Below are 22703 nucleotides of genomic sequence, written 5' to 3'. Positions count from 1 at the left end.
AGTGCAGAGCCAGGAGTAACTCCTGTGCATTGCCAGGTGTTTCCCAAAAAAGAAAAAAAAAAAAAGCAATAAAGGGACTAGTACCCAGAACAGGGCGTTTGCTTTTGCACGTAGCAGACTCAGGCTTGATCTCTGAATATGGTTTCCCAGCACCACCAGGAGTAATGCCTGATAGCTGGGGATAGACAAGGGACTACTAAGAGAATGATGCTTGGAGGGCTCGCTCGGGATGGGAGATGGGTGCTGAAAGTAGACTGTGGACCAAACATGATGGCCACTTAGTACCAGTATTGCAAACCATAATACCCCAAGGGAGAGAGAGAGTAAGAGGGAATGTGCCTGCCACAGAGGCAGGGGGGATGGGGTGGGGGTGGCGGGAGGGATACTGGGAACATTGGTGGTGGAGAATGGGCACTGGTGGAGGGTTGGGTGCTTGATCATTGTATGACTGAAACGTAATCATGAAAGTCTAAGTCTGTAACAGTATCTCATGGTGATTCATTAAAAAAATAGTAAGGTAAAGGTAAAGGCCCTCCCGTTGATCGTCGATTTGCTCGAGCGGGCCCAGTAACGTCTCCATTGGAGACTTTGTTGTTACTGTGTCTGGCATATCGAATACTCTCGGTAGCTTGCCGGGCTCTCCGAGAGGGGCGGAGGAATCGAACTCGGGTCGGCCATGTTGGCCGCGTGTAAGGCGAACGCCCTACCCGCTGTGCTATCGCTCCAGCCCATAAATTTTAAAAACTATGGGGAAAAAAAAGGAGTAACGCCTGAGTGTAGAGCCAGAAGAAACCCCTGAGCATTGGGGCTGGAGTGATAGCACAGCGGGTAGGGCTGACCCGAGTTCAATTGCCAGCATCCCATATGGTCCCCCAGTACTGCCAGGAGTGATTCCTGAGTGCATGTGCCAGAAGTAACCCCTGTGCAATGCTGGGTGTGACCCCCCCCAAAAAAAAGAAACCCCTGAGCATCTCTGGGTGTGGCCCAAACCTCCTACACACACACACACACACACACACACACACACACACACACACACCAAAAAAAAAAAAAACCCAATAAATTAAAACAATTTAAAATTTTTAAAAAAATCTCAAGCAACAGACATGAGATGTAAGCAAATTGAAGAAAAGATTAAAATATTTGGTGGACAATGGCCAGAGGAATGATTTCTGACTCATAAGAATAGAGAGAGGAAAAAGAGAAGGGGAAGAAGAGCGAGTGGTAGAGATACTGGCTGAGAACTTTCCCTGCAGAGTCAGGGGACCTGCCGAGGGCCAGGCAAAACGAACCCAAAGAGAACCCCACGAAGAAACACAAATGAAAATGGCCAGAACCCAACAGCGAGCTCCCAGAGAGAGAAGATGACTTACAGTAGCAAGCAGGAAACTGCCCAAGTGCAGAGGAAACATGGGATCCACCACAGACCTCTGACCTGAAACCCTCCCGGGACAAAGGGAAGGGTGGCTGGAGTGACAGCATAACAGGTAAGGCGTCTGCCTCGCATGCACGTGGCCAACCTGGGTTCGATCCCTGGTTTCCCACGTGGTTCCCCCAAGTACAAGCAGGAATAATTCTGAGTGCAGAGACAGGAAGGATAAAAACCATCCAGGACAAATGAGAACTGAAGACGTTTTCTGCACCACAACCCAGCAGGAGAGGCTCTGAGTGGTCTCCTGGGAAATGACAGCCCTCCCGACCAGGGAAAGCTCAGAGGGGCGACGCAGACAACGCAGGAACTGTGTGCCGGATGAGGTCAGGCCTCATCTGCACGGCACGGACGCCCCCCACACGGGGACAGGCCTCAGAACACAAGCCCGGGAGCAGCCCTGAAGGATCACTAGGAATGGTCCCAAAGCAGCAACACAAACAAATAAAACAAACAAAAATGGCCGAGCTCTGTGTTCTAAGAGTTACTTTGGCTGTGGTCGTTTCCTGACGGCTGGAAAAGCAGCAAGGCTTTCTCAGGTGAGGGGGACTGACTGGACACAGTGGACTTCACAACAGGAGGGATGCAGTTCTTGGGGATCAATATTTTTTGTCTCGTGAGAGTTAAGGGAAATATTTTACCTAGATATGAATAAGGATAAATATAAATGTGACAGATGGACATGCATATGTATGCGGGATTGTTAAATATGGTGCTTGAGTACATATGAAGAGCATGCATATAGTTTTAAATACACAGCCCTATTAGAACTGTGCCACTAACACCCATTTCTTTCTGTGATATTTCTGTTGCCATGCTACTTTATTTTATTTTTTTTTTCATTTTTTTCAAAACTGATACTTACGCTTTAGATACAGCTCTAGAAAGTCCAACTGAAGAGCATACTCAAGGAAAGTTTGATTTTAACAGAAACATCACGGTTTCCTTTTTTTCACGGTCACGGTCCTCCTGTTGTTCATCAATTTGCTCGAGCGGGCCCAGTAACGTCTCCATCGTGAGACTTCTTGTTACTGTGTTTGGCATATCGAATACGTCACGGGGAGCTTGCCAGGCTCTGCCGTGCGGGCGAGATACTCTCGGTAGCTTGCCGGGCTCTCCGAGAGGGGCGGAGGAATCGAACTTGGGTCGGCCATGTTGGCTGCGTGCAAGGCAAACGCCCTACCGCTGTGCTACCGCTCCAGTCCTTCCTTTTGTTACTATTGTGAAAATACGTTGGCATTGTCAATTAAAAAAAACAATAACAGGAAACATAGGAATATCTGTTAAGCAAAGACATACACAGTGAAATCCAAAACTATATACTTAGGGGGGAAAATGCTGTGTGTGTGTGTGTGTGTGTGTGTGTGTGTGTGTGTGTGTATGGACTGGAGCAATAGCACAGCGGGTAGGGCGTTTGCCTTGCACGCAGCCAACATGGCCGACCCCAGTTCGATTCCTCTGCCCCTCTCAAGAGCCCAGCAAGCTACTAAGAGTCTCTCGCCCGCACAGCAAAACCTGGTAAGTTCCCCGTGACGTATTCGATATGCCAAACAGAGTAACAACAAGTCTCACGATGTTACTGGGCCCGCTCGAGCAAGTAGATGAACAACAGGAGGACCGTGATATGTATATGTGTGTGTGTGTGTGTGTGTGTATATACATATATATATACATATTCATGTACAACAAACTACTGAAGAATATTAAATTTTACAAGTGGGTGAAAAGCTTGAACAAAAAATGAAGTACAGGGGCCAGAGCGATGGTCCAGTGGGTAGCGCACTTGCCTCACATGTAACTGAACTGAGTTGGGTCCCAGGCACCATCTGGTCCCTCAAGCACCGTAAGGAGTGACCCCTGAGTACAAAGCCAGAGGCAGGAGTAAGACCTGAGCATCACTGGATGTGATCCAACCCCATCCCTCCAAAAAATAAAAAAAAAGGTGAAACCAAGAGAACAGTGATGACAGCCCAATTCCAATGCTGCTGAGTCACCGTCTCCAGGGGTTTCTTCAGAACACCATTGGGGGCGTCAAATCTGACGCTCCCTTAACCCGCCCCTGACGCTCCGAGTGACCAATTGCGTCCTCCAGCGTGTCATGTAATTTTCCTTTCACCGTGAGTAGAAGAGTCTGAAGCATCTATTTTCCCTCCCTAAACGAAAGGTTGGATGAGGGAGAGGAGGCCAGGGATGGTCAGTGGCTGGGCAGAGGCTGTGGCTGTCCAGATGTCGGCCTTGCAAATAGAAGATGAGAACCCCATTTCCAACGCAAACAGGGCAGAAACAATTGCTACGGCTAGAATTTATATTCTAAAACTAAAAAAAAGGCATCATTATTATTAATTTTTTCTTGTGCGCATATTCATTTGATTTTTGAACAACTCGGACGCGAAGCTTCCCTAATACTATTTCACTGTATCACTGTCATCCTGTCATTCATCGATTTCTTTGAGCAGTCCCCAGTAACATCTCCTTCGTCCTAGCCCTGAGATTTTAGCAAGTGCCACATTCGAGGCTTTTTCAGGTCAGGAGAATGAGACCCATCACTGTTACTGTTTTTTGCATATCGAATACGCCACGGGGAGTTTGCCAGACTCTGCCGTGTGGGCAGGATACTTTTGGTAGCCTGCCACGTTCTCCACAGTAAGAACTAGATAATAAGATGTCATGCAGCTAATATAACACAAGGCCGGGTCACTTGCCTTTCCTGCAGTCAACTCAGGTCTGATCCTCAAAATGATCCCTTGAGCCCTGCCAGGCATGATCAGAGAGCACTGAGGCAGGAATAAGCTCCAAGCACCACCGGGTATAGCCCTCAACCCTAAAACAGAGAGTCACATGTGGGGACCGGAAAGAGGATGAAAGCAAGGCACTTGCCTGGCCTTGGCCGACCCCAGTTCCATCCTTGGCACCACACAAGGTCCAGAGCACAGAAGCCTTGGGTGTGGATGGGTACAGCTCAAACACACCCCTCCAGCCCCTGTAAAAGCCACACACCATCTGACTTTTATTCCTGAAACACGCGAGAAAAAGGGGAGAAGGCCCACAAACTGCTTCTGGCACCATGTAATCTCATCAACGGCCAAGACCCAGAGACTATATATAAAGTAAAGCTCCCCGAAAAGGACGACACAGAATTTCCTGGACATCATAGTCTATCCATAACAATACAAAAACAAATCGCCTAGCATTGCCTTTTCGGCAGGTTTGAGAGGTGGTGAGACTGGTGTCGAAAAATCGAATGTAACTAAAGGAGAGAGAGAGTGTGGGGGAAATTGTCTGCCACACAGGCAGGGGAAGGGTTGAGGTGAGGGGTAAGGTGGAAGGGAATACTAGGGATTTTGGTGGTGGAAAATGTGCACTGGTGAAGGGATGGGTGTTTGATGATTGCATGACCAAAGCTCAAACATGAAAGCTTTGTAACTGTATCTCATGGTGAATCAATTAAAAGGGGGAATATAAAACAATAATATATTATATAATCCAACACACACTGTCCTACTATTGTTCATCGATTTGCTCGAGCGGGCTCAATAATGTCTCCATTGTGAGACTCATTGTTACTGTGTTTGGCATATTGAATACGCCACAGGGAGCTTGCCAGGCTCTGCTGTGCAGGTGGGATACTCTCGGTAGCTTGCCGGGCTCTCTGAGAAGGGCGGAGGAATCGAACCTGGGTTGGCCGGGTCGGTGGCGTGCAAGGCAACCGCCCTATCCACTGTGCCATCACTCCAGCCCAATAAATAAAAATAATAAAATTAACATTCTGATAAAAATAACCATAATGTGGAGTTTATGCCCAATTCAATAAGCTTAATCAATGGCTGAATAAATACCAGTGTTCCTACATTATAAAAAAAAAAAAGGGGGGTTGGAGTAATAGCACAGCGGGGAGGGCGTTTGCCTTGCACGTGGTCGACCTGGGTTCAAGTCCCAGCATCCCGTATGGTCCCAGAGCACCACCAGGATTAACTCCTGAGTGCAGAGCCAGGAGGAACCCCTGAGCATCGCCAGGTGTGACCCAGAAAGCAAAAAAAAAGCGGGGGGGAGAAGAGATCTGTCACTGGTGGGGAGGGAAACGTGGATGACATAGGGGAAGACAACAGCAGAGCAGGGCAGGTCTGCGTGAACAGCGCAGTGCCACGCGTGTCCCTGTGAGAGTCACCGGCAGGGCGGCATGCAGCGCTGACCACCAAGCCAGCCTCGGACGTCCCGACTCTCAGCGTGCGTCTGCCGAGGGGGCCATCCTCCTGCACCGGCATGGCCTCCACAGACGCCCCTTCCCCTGGCTCCCATCTCCCCAGTTTTCTGCTTGTAACCCGCTTGCACAAGCGCCCCCATCCCTTGCAGCTCCTCTCCTGGGCTCCTGAGGGCGGCTGGCCTTCCAGAGAGTGGTGCCCAGCCGGCTGTCCAGTTCTAGAGGGACCCAGCCGGGCCTCAGCTTGGACCAGGTGCCTCCTGAAACCCATATCCTCTCACTTGTGGCACTATCTCTCGGAGACCCGGGAACTCTTGCCCCAGGAGACCTTCCCTGCAACACTGGGGGCCCTGCAAACCCCCATCTTCTCTAGTCCGCACTGTGAACCCCAGAACATCCTGTGATACCTTAGGCGGGAAACTGGCCAGAGGGACAACAAAATGACTCCCTGCATCCCTGGTACCCCATATGGTCCCCTGAACCCCACCAGGAGTGATTCCTGAGTGCAGAGCTAGGAATAAACCCTGAGCACTGCCCAGTGTGACTCAAAAAAGAAACAAGAAAGGATAATAACAACAACAAAGGCTGTGTTAAACAAATCCTGATAGGAGAAATGATCTCCTCACAGTCAAGACAGGCTCCGGCCCACCAGCCCCCGTCACTTTAAAATCTCGGAGGCGAACAGAAATGACACAGGGACCGTGGGGTTGGGGGGGGCACTTTGGGGTGGTAGGCCGTGAGCATGAATGCTACAGTACCCAATAATGACCATAAAAAAATTTTTTCCCGCTTTTTGGGTCACACCTGGAGATGCACAGGGGTTACTCCTGGCTCCGCACTCAGGAATTACTCCTGGCAGTGCTTGGGGGGCCATATAGGATACTGGGAATCGAACCCAGGTCGGCCACATGCAAGACAAATGTGCTTCCATCTGTACTATCACTCCAGCCCCACAACCATAAAATTTTGGAACAATTTCTCTTCACCCAAATCAGACAAATCATAGGCCACATCTCAGCAGAAGTGGGAGGTACGTACCTTAACTCTGCGGTTAATGCTGAGGAACTGGCAGGTTTTATCATAAAGTTCTTCCAGATTTTCTCTGTCCCAGTAGAAATCAGGGGTGATCAGGAAGTCGGAGCTCAAGTTTATCCGGTGTCTTAAAGAAAGAAGAGTGTGATTTTTTTCCCTCCCTAAATCTTTTAACAATCAGGGTTGCTGTTAAATTTTATACATAATACTGCTTTACAACATTTTAAAGAATATGAGAAGTCAGTACAGGGGGTAAGGAACTCGCCTTGCATATGGTGGACCCCAGTTCCATTCCCCAGTACCAAGTACAGTTCCCTACCATCACCAGGAGTGAACCCTGAGCACAGAGCCAGGAGTAGCCCCTGAGCACTGTCAGGCATACCTCCTCCCCAAAACTGCTGGCTCTAGTAATACTTCTGAGAAACATATAAATAGGGACCTGAGAGATAATACCGTGGGTAGGGTGCTTGCCTTGTGCGCGAACAACCTTAGTTTGATCCCCAGCATCCCATATGGTCCCCCGAGAACTGCCAGAGCTGATCCCTAAATGCAGAGCCAGAAGTAAGCTCTGAGCAGTGCCAGGTGTGGTCCGAACATGTTCTCCCCCATTCCAAAGAAAAAAAAAGAGAGAGAGAAACAAATCTATAAAAGAATTTCAAAATTTGCAACCACACATCAATGGAATCTTTGGTATTTATATTATTTGTTGAAGCAGAAAAACACCAAATTTTCAATTCTTTTTTTGGTTTTTTGGGGAAGGGTGGAAAGCTCAACCACCCTTCCCCCAAAAACCCTTGGAGGGGAGCGGGTTGAGCTTTCCTCCCCGCCCCGACCAGGGCTCCAGCAGCCAAAGACCTCCAGGACCAGCCACCACCATGCTGAGACCACTCTCCACACACATGAAGGTACTGGCAGAGGGACAAAGCCACGCGGGTTCCGGGGCCGAGATCTCCAAGCCTACTCGGATTTGGACCGAGCATCCTCCACCCAGATCCTCCAAATTCCAGTAGGCGGGGGTCACACCCACCAACTGGCCCCCTGGTGCCGTGTAATCCCATCAATGGCCAAGACTCAGAGACTATAATATCTCATTCCTACTTTGGACAAACTGGCAGGCTACCGAATGTAGCCTGCCCACACGGCAGAGTCTGGCAAACTCCCCGTGGCGTACCCAATATGCCAAATACCAGTAACAATGATGGGTCTCATTCTCCTAAAGAGCCTTGAATATAATCTCAGGGCTAGGATGAAGGAGATGTTACTGGGGCCTGCTCGAGGCAATCGACGATTAACAGGATGATTTGTGATTTGTGATTTGTGGGGGAAGGGTTACTCCTGGCTCTGTCCTCAGGAATCCCTCCTGGTGGTGCTCAGGGGACTATGTGGAGTGCCGGGGATTGAACCTGGGTCAGCTGTAGCCAGGCAAGTGCCCTACCCACTGCACTACCTCTCCAACCCATTTTTTGATTTTTAAGCTTCTAGTTTATTAAAATTTTGATAATGAAGACGGAGAGATAATAAAAGAGATATTTTAGTATATTCAGCATTTTTTGTATATGTAGTATATCCAGATATATTAGTCCTGTGGGTAGAGCATACACCTTGCACGCGGCCAACCTTGGCTCAATCCCCAGCACTATACATGGTGCTCCGAGGACTGATTGTCAGGACTGATCCCCAAGCACAGAACCAAGAGTCAGCCTTAGGGCTGGAGCGATAGCACAGCGGATAGGGCGTTTGCCTTGCACGTGTCCAACCCGGGTTCGATTCCCAGCATCCTATATGGTCCCTCAGGAGTAATTCCTGAGTACAGAGACAGGAATAGTCCCTGAGCATTGCCGGGTGTGACCCAAAAAAGAGCGAAAAAAAAAAAAGTCAGCCTCAAACATCATCAGGTGTGGCACCCCACAAAAAAAAAATATATATATATATATTTCTTCATACTAGATGGGCACATATGTATTTTTTGCAGTGCCGGGGACTGAACACAGGGTCTCCAACTTGTATCCAGCCCCACACATGATCCTTTTCACGAGCAGCTGGAGCAGATCACACCTGCCCTGGCCACTGTTCAGGGTCCGCGGGGCTGCACCGCACTTGCTGAGGGCAGAGACTGAACCCAGGGCTTCAGCCCAGCAGCATCTCCTACCCGAAGCCTTCTCCTAAGGACCCATGCTCATACACACCCTTTAAACCCACATGCTGTAATGCCCCAAAGTAGAGAGAGTATGGGGGAAATTGTCTGCCACAGAGGGATGGAGGTGGGGTAGGGGGAAACTGCTGACATTGGTGGTGGAAAATGTGCACTGGTGGAGGGATGGGTGCTCGATCATTGTATGACTGAAACTCAAACACGAAAGCTTTGTAACTGCATCTCATGGTGATTCAATTAAAAAACAACAACAACAAAAACCAACATGAAAGCTTTGTAACTGCATCTCACCGTGATTCAATTAAAAAAAAAAAGCAACAAAAACCAACATGGTGTCAAGATGCAAATGACAGAAGCAAATGGACCCATAATGTGACCTACTCAGACCGGCGTGTGGCAGAGTATATGTTTTGCTTATATGAGATTCTGGGTTTGATCCTTGGCCTCCCCCAAAAATCAAAAAATCACCCTGTTCTTTCTCTCTCCTCCACCCCGCTGCCCACCCTAAGGCTTCACACATGCAAGACTGTGCTGGATCCCTGACCACTCTGGCCCTTGGCTCCGAGTCTTAACCCATCTTTCCTTTTCTGCCTCACTTTCAGGTGCCCATGACCCACTGCTAATACCCAGTTCCTGGAGAAGTCCCATGACCTGAATCCCACAGTGTATCTTTCCACCTTCTTAGGACATCTGCGCCTGTGAGGGCGTAATGTAGATCCATCATGGCAACTGGACCATCAGAATTCTCTGGAGTCTATTCCTGAACTAGTCGAGCGCTTCTAATAGGTAAGAATGTGCCTGGCTTGTAAGTGAAACAAAACTAGCTTCAAGCCCTATAAAAGCACTAATCCTTGCTCTTTTGTTATTACTATTATTATTATTATTATTACTATTATTATTACAGAGTTACAGAAAAGCTTTCCTGAGATTATTATTAAATAGATAAAATTTGATAGGAGAGGGGAAAAATTAGTTACCTGAGGGCAAAGAGTTCACCGATTTTCTGCATAACTTCTTCGTGAGACAGTTTTACTTTCTTCCCAGCTTTTAAAGACTATTTTTGGGAGAAAATACAGAGAGACATAAACATACAAATCTTTAGTAATTCGGGGCTCAAGAGATAGTACAGTGGGTAGGGCTCTTGCCTGGCACGTGGCCCACCCAGCTTGGACCCCTGGCACCACATATGGTCCCCTGAGCCTGCTAGGAGTGTACAGCCAGGAGTCAGCCCTTAGTACAGCCGGGTGTGGCCCCCAAACCAAACCAAACCAAATCAAACCAACAACCCTCCATACTAACAGGACGAGAAAGGCATAACTCGGACTTCCGTAACCACCAGCCTGAGCCCACCACCTTTACCACAGCATGCGGAGACAGCAAGTATCATCAGGGCCCGCAAGATGGATGCAGGCTGAGCCCTGGAACTGCAGGACCTCTGAGCACAGGGCTGAGAGTAGCCCCCAGCACTGCCAGATGCCTCCCCAACCCCCCAAATAGAAACTAAGAAAACAAAAACAAGCAAACATCCCATTAGAACGAGACTCAGGGAGGAAGCCACAATCTTCCTCCAGAACTGTCTCTTCCTTTACCTCCCACTCGCAAAGTTTCCTAGGACCTGTGTTCCAGATCCTCACTCAAACAGCAGGGTCCTGCCCTGGAACTACAGGATCTCTGAGCCTGCTCACTGGACTGTCAACGGCAGCTGTCTCTAGTGCTCGAGCCGGGCCTGGCCAGGTGGGGGCGAGACTGGTGTCCTTTCTTGAGGGGGCGGGAGGGAACACTGGGCAACACTTGGGGATTACTCCTGGCTGCATACTCAGAAGCTACTCCTGGGGGTGTCCGAGGGAACTTGCAGGATGCTGAGGATAAGGCAAGCGCTCGCCCTGCCAGCCCACCTCTCTAGTCCCTGTCAGAACCGCATACGTTCCTGTCCTGGGCAATCTGTTCTTTCCCAAAGAGAGGCGAACCCTCAGAACTTTGGGAAAAGCTGGTGTCCTTTACCTCCGGAATGGACTGGATGGATTCCACGAACTTGTCCAGCGACGCTTCCCAGATGGCCAGTTTCACTGGGACGGGAGCAGGGACGATGTTACCCGGGGCGCAGACCACTTCCCTGCCTTCCCCGGGAGCCGGGCCTGGCCGCGCCTGCTTTCCTGCCCCAAGAGGCGGCCCTGGCACTGGAGGGCTTCTCTGGTCTCTGCGGGGGACCCCAAGGAGGGTCAAGCTCGAGAGGAGGTTCCTTCCATCGGCTGTCCCGAGAGCAGTGCGTGGGACCAGAAGGAATGGCTGCGTGCCCGTGCTCACATGGTGTGGGGCTTGCTCGGGTGGTAGAGACCCCCACCACCCCCCAAGAGAGAAAAAGGGAGCCTGGAGGCGTATACCGAGGGGGCACTGCATCTGAGCAGAGGGGAAGGATGGAGAGGGCCCCCTGCCCGCTTGGGGAAAACGCTCGGCAAAAGCCTCAGTGGGACAGACCCCCCTGGCAGTTTCCCCTGGGTGGGCTCAGGCAACGTACCTGAGAGGCAGAGGGCATTGGAAAAAGCGAACTTCTCCAGGATGGCCTCGTCCAGGTCTAGCTCGGCATTCAGTTTGATCTCTCCCCGCTGCAGCTTGGACTGGCCCCTGAAGAAGGGAAGGAAAAGCAGCTTCTTCAACATCGTCTGGAGACACAGTGCACACAGTGCACAGCTGCACTGCACGCTGCAGGCTGGGACATCCCAGCAATGCAGGAACTGCTGAGGACAGTCGGGGGATCCCCAGGCAGCTGAGTGTGGCCCAAACACTAATCCCCCCAAAAAATATCCTAACAACAGAAAAACAAAATGAAAGTCACTGCATCATCTTTCCAGAGGTCATTCTGGCAATTTTTATCACGAATCTTATAAACGTTCTTATATCCTCTGTGGAATATCTTAATTCCGCTTGTAGGCAATGAGCCAAAGGAAACGCTCCAAGATGCAAACACAGAGCAGATGCAAACACGGATGCTCGGAGGACGCTCCGGAACAAGCCTGTGCACTTGCCCGGCTCTACCACAAGCCTCTGAGGGGCCCAATGTTTAAACTCTCAGCAAACTGGGAGAGAAGGGAGGGAAAGACTGCTCCAACACCTAGAGGAACAGTCTGCAGGTGCGGGGCCTGTGTTGGATCCCCGCCACCAGAAGGTCCCTGAGCACCACAGACTGTGGGGAGCACGGGAGGGTAAGGGAAAGGAAGGGAGGAAAAGGGAGAGAGATTAGAGTGAGAAAGAAGGAAAGGGAAAAGAGGAAGGAAGGAGGGGGGGACTTTTTCGTACATTGGATAGGAAGCTGCTTACTCTGTTTTTGTGTAGTTGAGCTCTTCATTTTCCCAGTGGACCAGTGCGATCTCATAGGGCTGGATCTCGTGCTTCTCTAGAACTCGCATCACGTGCTTCATCTATGAGAGAGAGAGACAGAGAGACAGAGACAGAGAGATAGAGATATAGAGAGAGGAAGGGGAGAGAGAGAGAGAGAGAGAGAGAGAGAGAGAGAATGCTCAACACCAGTACTGACTCCCTCCAAATTGTACCACGATTGGGTCTGGAGAGACAGCACAGCGGGTAGGGCGTTTACCTTGCACGCGGCCGACACAAGTTCGATTCCCAGCATCCCAAATAATGGTACTCCGAGTACTGCCAGGAGTAACTCCTGAGTGCAGAGCCAGGAGTAACCCCTGTGCATTGCCGGGTGTGACCCAAAAAGCAAAAAAAAAAAAAAAAACCCAAATTGTATCACTATTTGAGCCCTCAGAGGGTTTTTTGACATTTGATGGATTTCTGCTGAATACTTCAAAAGAATTTTTTTAATTGAATCTCTGTGAGATATATAGTTACAAAGTTCATGACTGAGTTTCAGTCATACAGTGTTCTAAATTTCTTTTTTTAATTTTTAATTAATTAATTTATTTTGCTTTTTGGGTCACACCTGGTGATGCACAGGGGTTGCTCCTGGCTCTGCACTCAGAAATCACACCTGGTGGTGCTCAGGGGACCGTATGGAATGCTGGGAATTGAACCCAGGCCTGTCACATACAAGATAAACGCCCTACCCGCTTTGCTATTGCTCCAGCCCCATGTTCGAAATTTCAAGATGTAAAATTTCTAAAATCCAGACTCACAAATAAATCTCGGAGAGAGCAACATGCTGCAGAGATTGCTCTGGACCCTGTACCAAGCTGTTCTATGGGGGGGGGGGCCTTACAGGGGGGTGAGGGATGAGTCCCTCTGCCCACCCCGACAGCCGAAAACCTCCAGAACCCAATCAACGTCATACTCATGGCCAATCTTCACAGGCTCGGGATAAGCCTCATCATGAGAATGAATCTGCTAAAAAACTCGGGCATGTGGGTTTTGTGACTGAAATCTCCAGGCTCTCACAGAGTCAGGAATGGGTGACGTCCCCCCATCTCCCGGTTCTTCCTGGAGCCTGGTGGTCATGCCCACGAACTGCCTCTGGCGCCATATAAGCTCATTAATAGCCCTGATCCAGAGACTCACAAATAAAATCTTGGAAGATTTAGAGCACCACGCCACAGAGATGCCTCTGCACCCCAACGGCACCATCCAGTTAAGAATTTAACTCTAGCTGTATCACCCGACATTTCATACTCAGCCCCACTGAGCCAAGAGTAGCAACCAGATTTGATGGGGTGTAATGTAGAAGGCAATCTATTTCTATTGAAAAAATATATATATTTAGCACTGTAGCACAATGCTAAATAGATTCTTCCCATTGTTCATCAATTTGCTCAAGCGGGCACCAGTAACATCTCCATCATTAGACTTGTTGTTACTGTTTTTGGCATATCAAATACGCCATGGGGTCCTTGCCAGGCTTTGCCATGCGGGCGGGATACTCTCGGATCATTTCGCAATACAAAATAACTTGTTTCGTACGTGCTTTGGGGGCAGGTTTGGGTGGAGGTGGAAAAATTCAGAATAATGGCGGTGAGATGGTGTAATGGCTTTGGGATTGGTGTTGGAATATCGAATGTAATAAATTGGGAACGACTTAAAGAAAATAAAAAGTAATGATTTTTTAAAAAATTTCTAAAATTCTTAAAAATTTGCCCTTTTAAGGAAAAGGCAGATCCATCGTGATATTAAACTCATGGGAGGGCTGGAGGTTAAGGTGTTGCTTGGCACACAGCCACCCAGGTTGGAATCCTGATACCACTGCCAGGTGTGACCATAGAACAAAAACCCAAACAAACAAAATCAACAAAAGATCCCAACTCATCAAGATTATACTCATTTCTGTGTGTGGGGGGCTGGAGCAGTAGCACAGAAGGTAGGGCGTTTGCCTTGCAGCAGGCTGACCTGAGCAACCTGGGTTCGATTCCTCCACCCCTCTCGGAGAGCCCGGCAAGCTACCGAGAATATCTCACCCACATGGCAAAGCCTGTAAAGCTACCCCTGACGTATTCCATATGCCAAACACAGTAACAACAAGTCTCTCAATTTGTTGTGAGACGTTACTGGTGCCCGCTCGAGCAAATCGATGAACAACGGAGGACAGTGTGTGTGTGTGTTTGTGTGCATGTGTGCGTGCATTGTGCATGCATGTTCTGGGAGCAGGGTTCCACGCCTGGTGGACTTCAGGGGCTACTCCTGGCTCTAAGCTTGCGAACATCCTTGGCAGTGCTCGGGATAGTGATTTAAGCTGGGGTTGGATGGGACCAGAGAGCAGAATAGGCAGAGCATTCGCCTTGCCTGCGGCTGCCCCATACTCAATTCCCAGCATCCTATAAGGTCCCCGGAGTATCCCCAGGAGTTAATTCCTGAGAGCAGAGCCAGGAGTTACCCCTGAGCATAGCCAGGTATGGCCCAAACACTTGAAAAACAACAACAACAACAACAACAACAACAACAAAACTGGGGTCTGTGGGATACAAGGCAATCGCCTGTGCTCCTTTAGTAGTAACCTTGTGTTTTTTTTTTGTTGTTGTTGGGTTGGTTTGGAGGCCACACCAGGCTGTGTTCAGGGCTTACTTCTGGCTCAGGAATCAGAGAATCACAAGTGATACTGTATATTTTTGTTTTTGTTTTCGGGTCATACCGAGCAGCGCCCAGGACTTACTCCAGGCTGGGCACTTGAGTGGTACTGTTACTGTGACAATATAGTTTATATTCTTGACATCGTTTCAAAAAAAGAGTATAAGGGGCCAGAGCAGCAGTACAGCAAGGTAGGGCATTTGCCTTGCATGCGGCTGATTCAGGTTTGATCCTAGGCATCGCATTCATTCCTGAGTGCAGAGCCAGGAGTAACCCGAGCATGGCTGTGAGTGGTTCTGATGCCCCCGCCTCTCCCCACAAAAAAACCCAAATAACAGCTATGAGATATCCTTGCAAAAATTAGGGGCTGCAGCAGCCAAAATCCTCCAGAACTCAACCGCCGCCATGCTCACAGCTGCTCTCTACACACTCGGATGAGCCTCACCCAGGAGGGAATCCATACCTGGACATCTCATACTTTACAACACCAATATACCAAGAGTAGCACACCACAGTTGATGGGGTTTAAAGTAGAAGGCAACCAATCTTAGGGGGAAATAGATTTATACATATATGTATATGTATATGTATATATATATATATGTATATACACATAAACACACAAGGTTCAACCTTTAACAACAAGTTACTAATCCCTTATAGAAGGGCTTAATGGCTCCTAGGTGAAATACAATCTTCACACTTTCCTCTAAGAAATCTTTTTTGGGGGGCTGCAGCAATAGCACAGTGGGTAAGGCATTTGCCTTACACGTAGCCTACCCAGGTTCGAGTTCGATTCCCAGCATCCCATATGGTCTCCTGAGCACCACCAGGAGTAATTCCTGAGTGCATGAAACAGGAGTAACCCCGTGCATCTCCGGGTGTGACCAAAAAGCAAACAAACAAAAAACCAATTTTTTTGGTCTCATTTGTAGTGAGTTATTCATAACAAGAAATATGAAATAAATTATTTTGGTTCTGCTCTGTGGGCAGAGCTTAGAGTCTGCGATGGAAATGTGGTGGTAGGAAGGTGTAATGATGGTGGAATTGGTTTTCAAATATTAAATGTAACCAAATATTGTGAACAGCTTTAAAAAAAATGTAGCACTATAGCACTGTCCTCCCAGTGATCATCGATTTGCTCGAGAGGCACCAGTAACGTCTCCATTGTGAGACTTGTTGTTACTGTTTTTGGCATATCGAATATGCCACGGGGAGCTTGCCAGGCTCTGCCGTGTGGGCGGGATACTCTTGGTAGCTTGCCAGGCTCTCCGAGAAGGATTGGAGGAATTGAACCTGGGTTGGTCTACTTGCTGTGCTATTGCTCCAGCGATAAAATAAAATTAGTACAGTGGGTAACACGTGTGCACAGATTCCATCCCTGGCACCCCATATGGTCCTCTGAACCCCACCAGGAGTGATTCCTCAGTGCAGAGCTAGGAATAAGCCCTGAGCACTGCCCGGTGTGACCCAAAAAAGAAACAAGAAAGATAATAACAACAACAAAGGCTGTGTTAAACAAATCCTGATAGGAGAAATGATCTCCTCGGAGTGATCAAGTTTTAGAAAATTTGATTAATTAAAAAAAAAAAAAAACCTGGCCCAATTCCAGCGAACTGTATGTACAATCAGATTGTTTTTGTACAGGATCATCTGCGAAGTATACTCTGCGGTGTAGCCAGCCAGCTGTCCAGATTCGTGAGCAGGAAACTATTAAGTCAAAATACAGCAATTTTTTAAAGACCAAGCTGTTAGGGTACACATTACATAAAACAGCTCAAGGAAGCGGTGGATTATCTGCTAAGTTATTTTCTAATGGCATAGATTACTAAAGCCTAATAAGCAACTGACTCAGAAAAATGTAACATTTGGGGCCGGAACGATAGTACAGTGGGTAGGGTGTTTGCCTGGCATGTAGCCAACCTGGGGTCAATCCCCGGCATCCCATATGGTCCTTTGAGCACTGCCAGGAGTGATTCCTGGGTGCAGAGCCAGGAATAAGCCCTGAGCACTGCTGAGTGTGGCCCCAAAACAAAACAGAACAATTTACCTTTAATTACTCTCCTACTTTCTTGATACTTACAGTTTTGTCTTTAACATTCCAGAAGACGGAGGCTCCTTCCCTGATTGAAAAGAATAATAATAATTAAAAAAATAGCCATCAGCTAAGGTAAAGGGTTATACATAACGCCATGCATAGGAAACTTCTAGAATGCATTTTATTGATGATTTAGGGCCAGGAAGTTGGTGCAGCAATTCAGGTCTGCCTCTTCTATGAGGGGTGCTGGGTATGAACCCCGACACTGCGAACAGATACGGTGACAGGTGCAGTTCATTCCCCACTTGACATCGTGGTCCCTAGACAAAGATGTTCAGTAAAAGCTACCTTTTGAGATGAAGTCATGAAATTTATGTACAAATGGTACAACATGGAAAGTATCATGCTAAGCGAAATGAGTCAGAAAGAGAGGGATAGACATAGAAAGATTGCATTCATCTGGGGAATATAAAGTAACAAAATATGAGATTAATACCCAAGAATAGCTGAGATCAGCACCAGGAGGATTACTCCATGGCTTAGAGGCCAGCCGGGCATTCTAGGGGAAAGGGCAGCTCAGATAGAGAAGGGAGCACCAAATAAAGGATGTTTGGAGGATCCTCCCAGGAGGGAAGATGCATGTTGAAAGTAGACTATGGACTGAACATGTTTGCCACTCAAAGCCTCTTTTGCAGACCACAACACCCAAAAGGAGAGAGAGAACACAAGGGATCGCCCTGCCACAGAGGCAGGGTGGGATGGGAGGGATGGGGGTGGGAGGGATATTATCCATGGTGGTGGAAAATGGCCACTGGTGGAGGGATGGGTATTTGATCATTGTATAATCTAAACCCAAGCACAAAAAATTGTAAATATAAAAAAAAAAAAGCTGCCTTTTGAACGCTTGCTAAGACCCGACCACCCAATAATGCATTTCTTAGATGATATGCAGGACAAGCAGCTATCCCTGTTGCCCGGCAGAATTCCATGCCTCTTTACTGCTTCGTTCCTCGTTCAATTCTGTGATACAGAAATCAGAATAAGGGGCTGGAGCGATAGCACAGTGGGTAGGGCGTTTGCCTTGCACGCAGCCAATATGGCCAACACAGGTTCGATTCCCAGCATCCCATATGGTCCCCCGAGCACCGCCAGGAGCAATTCCTGAGTGCATGAGCCAGGAGTAATCCCTGAGCATCGCCGGGTGTGACCCAAAAAGTAAAAAAAAAAAAAAAAAAAAAAATCAGAATAAGGGACGGAAGCGACCATACAGTAGGGCGGGCTCTGGCCTTGCATGCGGTCAACAGGGATTCCACCCCCGGCATCCCAGAGGGTCCCCTGAACATCACCAGGACTGATTCCTGAGCGCAAATCCAGGTGTAAGCTCTGAGCATTGCCTGTGGGCCCCAGAGCCAAAAAATAAATACAAAGAAATCAGAATGAGGACATCTGTTGAGATCTGTTCTAACTCACAGCCAGCAGACTCAGCCCCGGGAAGAGAATAAAGGATTTTTGCATCAAAGCCGAGAGAGTGAAGAGCACCAGGGGGAGAGTGACGCCCCCCTACCCCAGGCTCTACAGCCTCAGGGCATGAGTCTGACAGCCACAGATGACCCCATTCTGATTGCAAAATGGGGCAGGATGCACTATTCCAGGCGGAGAAACGAAGGCCCCACGGCTCTGGGGTACCGCAAGGGAGGAGGGACAGGCAGAGATGAAAGACCAATTAAAAAAGAAAAAAAAAAAAAGAAAGCCGCTAAAAATACGACGGCTCCACTCACTGGTTCCCGTGGTTCTTTTTTTTTTTTTTTTTTTTTGCTTTTTGGGTCACACCCGGCAGTGCACAGGGGTTACTCCTGGCTTTGCACTCAGGAATTACTCCTGGAGGTGCTCAGGGGACCATATGGGATGCTGGGAATCGAACCTGGGTCGGCCGCGCGCAAGGCAAATGCCCTACCCACTGTACTATTGCTCCAGCCCCTCCTGTGGTTCTTAAGTCCAGTACCCATGAGGGGTTGTGACATGATGCAATCGTCTGTCCAGGAATGCCCACTGTCAGTTCCCCCAAGGACCCTTGGCTGTGGCCCCCCAACAAAACAAACAAACAAACAAAAACCCATCTTTGCTTGTAACAAAAACAACACAGCTCTCAAAACACGTGAGCGCACAGCCACCAGGGACATGTGCGTCTATGGCCTGTGCCATGACTTCCCCCGCGCAGGTCCTCCCTTGGGTGGGCAGGGCGGCGGCTGTCCTCGGCTGTGACTCCACTGAGCACTGTGACAGGTGGGGCCCCCACCGGGACCAAGGGCGCAGGACCACGGGGTGCCCGACACAGGGCTGGACCCTGGTCTCCTCGTGCCTGTCCCTTGTACGTGTGCCGGCTGAGAGTGCCGGTCCCCACACAGACAACACAGCTGGAGAGGATGGTGTTCGGGGCTAGGGGATGATTCTGGGCAAAACCCGGATTCTTGCAGAGGATACAGGGGGGGTCTCGCTTCCGGCCCCCCTCGCTCTCAGGAGCCAGAGACCTTCCTCAGGGGCGGAGAGGCTGGCGGGAGTCACTCCCCACAGCTCAGCAAGCTTGGCCCTGATCGGACCCTGAGGGAGGGCAGTAGGCCAGCAGGGTGCAGGCACCCCAAGGCCATGAAGGCTGAGGCATTAGCTGCAGGGTGCAGTCGGGGAAGACACAAAGGAAGGGGTGCAGGAGTCAGGTGCGGGCACCGGGCATGCAGGGGCCCTGGACATGCTTTCTGTGCTCTGGGAAAGCAAAATCCAATTGCCCACTAGGAAGATCGCTACTTACTATATTTATTTGGGGGAGGGGGCACCCGGCTGCTCCACATCTCACCCCCACTCTGCCTGTGCTCAGGGCTGACTCCTTGGCCCGAGTTTACAGACCGCTCCTTGCGCGGTAGGGGAACCCCTGCGAGATCTTTATTTCCTAAGGGGTGCCGCGGGGGACAGTACTGAAAGTGTCAGGGCCCCCTAGGTCTGCACTGGAGGATCAACCTCCTCACCAGCACACCGCGATGGCCAGGACTGTCATCGGGGGAGGCCCCCCCCCACCGCCTACCAAGCCCCACACATGGAGGGGCTGCGTCACGGGACCCCCGAGTCCATCTCCCGGGGGAGAGGGGGGGGTTCCTCATGTCTCACCGGAAGAAGAACATTGTTCCAGGGTCACCTTCTTTCGCAGAATTCTCCACACCCATCACCAAAATATTTGCTGCATCTGTGAAAGAAGATGAACGTAGGGAACAGCTGTCGTGCCAGCCAGCTCAAGGCCACAGTCACCTCAAAAGATTCGCTCACTCAAGGGCACGGGGCTATTGCCTCCAACACAGCGGGGACCCGGGGGAGGGGGGCGGGATATGCCACAACTCTCAGACCTCCTGGGTTCTGTCGCTCTGTGAGTTCACACTGCCCACTCAAACCCAGGTGGATCCCGTGATCATCAGTCTTCATTTCAGCATCATTTAGCTTCTAGAATGAAATGTCTCTTCATGAAATTAATCCCTAACAGAATACTCTCTTCCTTTACATTTCATCTTATTTATTTATTTATTGCTTTTCTTTTTTTTTGGGGGGGGTCACACCTGGCAATGCACAGGGGTTACTCCTGGCTTTGCACTCAGGAATTACTCCTGGTGGTGCTCGGGAAACCATATGGGATACTGGGAATCGAACCTGGGTTGGCTGCGTGCAAAGCAAATGCCCTACCCACTCCAGCCCCTACATCTCATCTTTTTTTTTTTTTTTTGCCTTTTGGGTCACACCCAGCAATGCTCAGGGGTCACTCCTGGCTCTGCACCCAGGAATTACTTCTGGTGCTGCTTGGGGGACCATATGGGATGCTGGGAATCGAACCTGGGTTGGCCCCGTGCAAGGCAAATACCCTACCCACTGTACCAGCACTCCAGCCCCTACATTTCATCTTATTAAGAGCGAGATTTTACTATTTTCACTTCTCCCGCCTCTTTAACTGCGTTATACAAGTGTGTGGCAATGAAAAATGCACAGAAATAAAGATATGAGCTCTTGCAAAATTCATCTCACTTCAAGTTATCACAACAACTACCGCTATAGTCACTTTATCTATTTAGCTTCTTAAATACGAGATACATAAAAATACGCAAATCAGTGGTCGCGATTTTTATAAACGGGTATGGTAATATTTGTAAGTACAATGAAACAATCTGTAATTTATAAACTACAATGTTAATACGTAGATTAAACATACGCCAATGTAAACAAGTCAAAAACTCTATGGCCTCTTTTTTATTTAGGGGATTTAGGGGTGGGCTTCAGCCAGCAATTCTCAGGGATTATTCCTGCTTTGAATGTTATTTACTTATTTTTGGGCTCACACCCAGCGATGCTCGGGGGTTATTCCTGGCTCTGCACTCAGGACTCACTTCTGGCAGTGCTCAGGGTGACCATTTGGGATGCCAGGGGTTGAATCTGGGTTGGTCGTGTGCAAGGCTAAAGCCCTACCCACTGTACTATCTGTCTGGCCCCTATCCTAACATTTTTAATGTGACAGAAATGAAATGTCATGGCCAAATGACAGGGTTCCAATACATAAAGCTTTGTAAGCCTCCAAGCCTTCGATCTGTGAACAGATCGGGCACACTGACACGTATACAGGTGCTTGTCTAAGGCGGGATCATAGAAAAATGTGTTTCTTTTTTTGTTGTTGTTGTTTTTGTTTTTTTGGGTCACACCTGGCGATGCACAGGGTTTACTCCTGGCTTTTCACTCAGGAATCACTCCTGGCGGTGCTCAGGGGAACATATGGGATGCTGGGAATCGAACCGGGTTAGGCCGCATGCAAGGCAAACGCCCTACCCGCTGTGCTATCGCTCCAGCCCCGGAAAATGTTGTTTCTCTGTCACTCCGCCATCCGTGGCCCTGGGGTTCAAGGAGACGTACCTCTAGGCAGGCTCGTCACTTCCACGTATCCGTGGGAGGCCAGGTCCTGAGCGAGGTTCCCGAGGTGATACTCGTCTGCCGTGGCGAAGGCCGTGCAATGCATCATGTCCTGTGCGCGAGAGGCCACGGGATAGGTTAGTGCCTGGACGCCCGCCCACTGTCCCCTGCCAGCACCGGTGCATTTCTGCTGCGCTAGCCTGGGGCCGTTTCCTTCAGATCCCCACAGGTGCATGCAGACCAGGGATGGAGTGGGGGTGAGACAAGAGTCAAAGGCTTCCTCCCGGGAAACGCTCTCCCCTGGGATCATGTCCCAGGGCAGAGGGACAGGGCAGTCCCGAAGGTCTGCAGCCCTTTCCAGAGTAGCATTGCCGTTCAAGCCCCGTGCTCTTTGCTCCCTGGCCTGGAACGGAGAAGGGTTCCAACCCGTGAAGGGGGCCGGGGAGACAGTACAGAGCTGAAGCCGTCAGACCCCTTATGCTCCCCCCATCATCCTCCAAGGACCGCCTGGAGTGATCCCTGAGCACAGAGCCACACGTGGTGACTCAACACTGCCGGGTATGCAGGTCCTCCCCACAAAGACCCCTTCAGGGGTCCGAGAGAGTGCACGGGAGTTTGGTCCCTGGTCCCGCTAGGGTTCCAAGCTCCACCAAGGGTCAGTGACTCCTGAGCAGTGCCAGGAACAGCCTCTGACCCCAAACAAAAGAAAATAATCCACGGAGAGATGACAGACTCTAAAAAACTGTTGTGGGGCCACACCCAGGGATGCTCAGGGCTTGCGCCTTGGCTCTGTGCTCAGGGCTCACTCCTGGCAGCCTCAGGGGACCATACTGGGTGGGGACTGAACCCGAGTCAGCCGCATGCCACGCAAGTGCCCTACCCGCCAGACTTTCACTCTGGCCCCGGGATTCTT

The 22703-nt window shown here is 49.6% G+C and overlaps 1 protein-coding gene across 2 annotated transcripts in view; it reads right to left on the bottom strand.

Annotated features, from left to right (window-relative positions):
- The window catches only part of RMND1 (required for meiotic nuclear division 1 homolog), a 50458-nt gene that overhangs the window by 10640 nt on the left and 17115 nt on the right, over positions 1-22703 (bottom strand). The window contains exons 3-10 of one of the 2 annotated variants that reach the window (XM_056126190.1): positions 21794-21902; positions 20018-20093; positions 16907-16946; positions 12127-12227; positions 11327-11433; positions 10813-10877; positions 9789-9865; positions 6666-6786 (exon numbers count right to left, since the gene is read on the bottom strand). In XM_056126190.1, coding sequence (XP_055982165.1) covers positions 6666-6786; positions 9789-9865; positions 10813-10877; positions 11327-11433; positions 12127-12227; positions 16907-16946; positions 20018-20093; positions 21794-21902 — 696 coding nt within the window. The remainder of the gene's footprint in view (positions 1-6665; positions 6787-9788; positions 9866-10812; positions 10878-11326; positions 11434-12126; positions 12228-16906; positions 16947-20017; positions 20094-21793; positions 21903-22703) is intronic. The other variant, XM_056126191.1, reaches the window with a different exon arrangement.

Source organism: Sorex fumeus, unplaced genomic scaffold (genome assembly GCF_029834395.1).
Source record: "Sorex fumeus unplaced genomic scaffold, SorFum_2.1 ptg000061l, whole genome shotgun sequence".
In the NCBI taxonomy this organism is placed as follows: Eukaryota; Metazoa; Chordata; class Mammalia; order Eulipotyphla; family Soricidae; genus Sorex; species Sorex fumeus.
Note: the sequence above shows the minus strand (reverse complement) of the source record. Positions and strands in the feature narration are given on the sequence as shown.